Below are 3,581 nucleotides of genomic sequence, written 5' to 3'. Positions count from 1 at the left end.
GAGGGTGCGTGTCTCATTGCAACAATCTTGGTAACAAAGGCTTGTGCTGCCCGGTCATGTTTTCATCCCTCATAAAATTTGATAGCACCAACATTGGCGACACAAATGACTAAAAAAAAGTGCACCGAAATTTGCTCAACGCTTACTGTTCATTTCGTCAAATATTAAAGCGAAAGAAAAAGAACTGGAGCAATCGCTAAGGAATACTTCAAGCCCACAAGTACTACAGTTACCCCAATTACTTTCGCAATCACTAATTTTCATCTATCCCTAAAAAAAAAAAAACTAATTTTCATCTTGTACGGCTGATGGGTCAAAGAAGTTGTACAATTTGATCGACTCACGGCGGTGGAGGAAGGAAAAAAAATCCTATACGACCCGGGTCGTATCGTTTCAGTCGCGAGACCCACTCACTTGCGCGACATGTGGCATTGTGAATCTCAAAGCAACATGCTACCTTCTTCCCCAATGCCTAGCGATGAAATCGAACGTCGTGGCCACTCCCAGACCATCCCAATTCCCAACCTGCCGCTGGTGCTAGCTCCGCCGCCGCCGGCGTGGTTTTCCTCCGCTCACATCGTGCGTCCAGGCTGCTTGCCCGATTGGCCGCGTCCAAACTCTTCGACGCCGGCACAATCACACTGCTCAGCCCCGCCGGCCGAGGGCAGGCTCCTGGCGCGGAGCAAGTCCGCTGCTCGCCGCCGGTGTAACTCCACTGCTCGCCGCCGTCATGAGCCCTCTCACTTGTCTGGGGCTGGGCACCGGTGCAGTCCAAGAAAATCAATCTAGTCAAAGAAGACGAACGCCAATGGAGTTTGCTGGTTGGTTGCTGCCCTCTGGCTATGTCATTGCCGTCTTGCTGCGATGACTTCGCCGTCAGGAACGAGCGCGGCAAGGTGAGAATCGAGATTTGGCAAAGGGAATCGGGGAAGAAGTTACCTTGTTGCGTCAAGATTCGCGCAGCCACGTGGCACTCGATTGAGTGGGTCTCCCGGCTGAAACGATACGACCCGGTCGTATAGGATTTTCTTCCGTGGAGGAAACGGTGAGGAACCACCCCTGCCCCCGGCCCCCGCATGATTTTCCTGCGTAATTGGTCGAGCAGCCGAGCAGTCAGCAGTCAATTCATTCGCAGGCTTCGCCTTTCTCCTCCGCGTACGAGCAATACCGGCTATGCCTCAGGCTCACATGAAGCTCAGCTGCTTCCTCCTCCTCCTCCTCGTCGCTGTTAGCCTTGCTATCTGCAGCGTCGGCCAGCAGTTCGTCTACTCCAGCTTCGCCGGCGCCAACATCACCCTCGGCGGCGCGGCCGCGGTCACCACAACCGGTCTTCTCGAGCTCACCAACGGCACGCTCCGCCAGAAGGCCCACGCCATCCACCCGGCGCCGTTCCGCTTCCGCGAGCCGGCGGCGCGGAACCGGACGGTGCGGTCGTTCTCGGCCTCCTTCGTGTTCGGCATCCTCTGCCCCGACACCAACAACTGCGGCCATGGCATCGTCCTGTTCGTCGCCCCGGGGGGCTTCAACTTCTCCGCCGCGTTCCCGAGCCAATATCTCGGCCTTGTTAACAACAGCACCAACGGCGCCGCCGCGAACCACATCTTCGGCGTCGAACTCGACACCGACCAGAACAACGAGTTCCGCGACATCGACGGCAACCACGTCGGCATCGACGTCAACGGGCTCACATCCCTCGCGTCCAGCAGCGCCGGCTACTTCGGCGACGACGGCATCCTCCACAACCTGACGCTCGCAAGCGGCACGGCGATGCAGGTGTGGGTGGACTACGACGGCGAAGAGAAACTGATCACCGTGGCCATGGCTGCCCTGGGAACGGCCAAACCCGTGAAGCCGCTGCTCTCCAAGACCTGCGACCTCTCAACGGTGCTCACGGACACGGCGTACGTGGGCTTCTCGTCGGCCACGGGTTCCTTCAACTCGCAACACTACGTTCTTGGCTGGAGTTTCGCGATGGACGGACCTGCTCCGGCCATCGACATCTCCAAGCTGCCAAAGCTCCCTCGCTTCGGCCTGAAGCGCCATCCCAAGCTCGCACAGATCATTCCACCCGTAGCGACGACAGCGTTCATCTTTGCCGCGGGCACCCTCATCGTCCTCCTAATACGACGGCGGCTCAAGTACAGCGAGCTCCGGGAAGATTGGGAGGTCGAGTTCGGGCCGCACCGGTTCTCCTACAAGGATCTGTTTCGCGCCACCGGTGGGTTCAAGGAGAAGAATCTGCTGGGTGTGGGAGGTTTCGGGAGGGTATACAAAGGGGTGCTACCGGCGCCCAAACTGGAGATCGCCGTGAAGAAGGTGTCACATGACTCGAAACAAGGCATGAAAGAGTTCATCGCCGAGGTTGTGAGCATTGGGCGACTACAACATCGCAATCTCGCTCAGTTACATGGTTATTGCAGGCGTAAAGGTGAATTGCTCTTGGTATACGAGTACATGTCAAATGGGAGCCTTGATAGGCACTTGTATGGCGATGGTGAGAAGCCGGTTCTAGATTGGGACAAAAGGTTCCGGATCATCAAGGGAATTGCTTCGGGGTTGCTCTACCTCCATGAGGAGTGTGAGAAAGTAATCATACACCGGGACATTAAAGCCAGTAATGTGCTCCTCGACAGTGAGATGAATGGTCGACTCGGCGACTTCGGACTGGCAAGGTTGTATGACCGCGGCGCCAACCCACAAACCACACATGTGGTTGGAACCATAGGATACCTAGCTCCAGAGCTCGGTCGCACTAGCAAGGCAACCCCCCTGACCGACGTGTTCGCCTTCGGCATATTCCTTCTTGAGGTCACATGTGGACAAAGGCCCATTAGGCAAAATTCACAGGGCGAACAACTAATGCTGGTCGACTGGGTACTTGAGCATTGGCACAGAGGATCACTAGCTGAAACCGTGGATACCAAGCTTCATAGCTACGATGCCGGTGAGGCTTGCCTAGCATTGAAGCTAGGATTATTATGCTCGCATCCTCTCTCCAATTCAAGGCCAGGAATGCGACAGGTCGTGAGGTACCTTAATGAAGACGTGCAACTACCGGAGCTTACGTTGACGAATGAGAGCTTCCAGATTCTTGCGCTGATGCAGAACGAAGGGTTTGACTCGTACATCATGTCTTACCCTTCATCGATGGAAAGTGTGACCACCTTGTCCAGCCTTGTAGAGGAAACATGACATCGGTTGTGATGTGTGTGATTTTCCCTATGTACTAATATGTTTCTCTATGCTTGAGCAAATGCACGAAATTATATGGCTGCTATTGAGGTATGTGTAACACGTCATGTGATGAAGTGCATCTCTTACTTCACTGTTCAGAAGCATGTGGATTAAGTTACAGCAAAATAAACTTGGCTATTTGAGATAGTTAGCAAGCTAAGAAAGGCTTTATGTAGAGTTGTTAAAATAGACTGAATTTTCTTCGGTACCTCCCACCCTACCCCCCAAAGAAAGTTTGCACGAACCTTAAAGATACTTAAAATGAGTAGTTTTGGACATTCACGATCAACTAATTATAATCCCTATTCTCCCAATGCATCAAATAAGAGATTAGAATAATCTAATAT

At 53.7% G+C, this 3,581-nt stretch overlaps 1 protein-coding gene across 1 annotated transcript; it reads left to right on the top strand.

Moving 5' to 3' along the window:
• The first annotated feature begins 294 nt into the window (after positions 1-294).
• LOC123052482 (L-type lectin-domain containing receptor kinase SIT2) lies at positions 295-3,363 on the top strand. Its single transcript, XM_044475670.1, has one exon. It carries the CDS (start codon positions 1,174-1,176, stop codon positions 3,190-3,192), a length of 2,019 nt encoding a protein of 672 aa, XP_044331605.1. The 5' UTR covers positions 295-1,173; the 3' UTR covers positions 3,193-3,363.
• The last annotated feature ends 218 nt before the right edge of the window (positions 3,364-3,581 follow it).

Source organism: Triticum aestivum, chromosome 2D, assembly GCF_018294505.1.
Source record: "Triticum aestivum cultivar Chinese Spring chromosome 2D, IWGSC CS RefSeq v2.1, whole genome shotgun sequence".
NCBI lineage: Eukaryota > Viridiplantae > Streptophyta > Magnoliopsida > Poales > Poaceae > Triticum > Triticum aestivum.
This window is presented reverse-complemented; position numbering and strand designations above follow the sequence as displayed.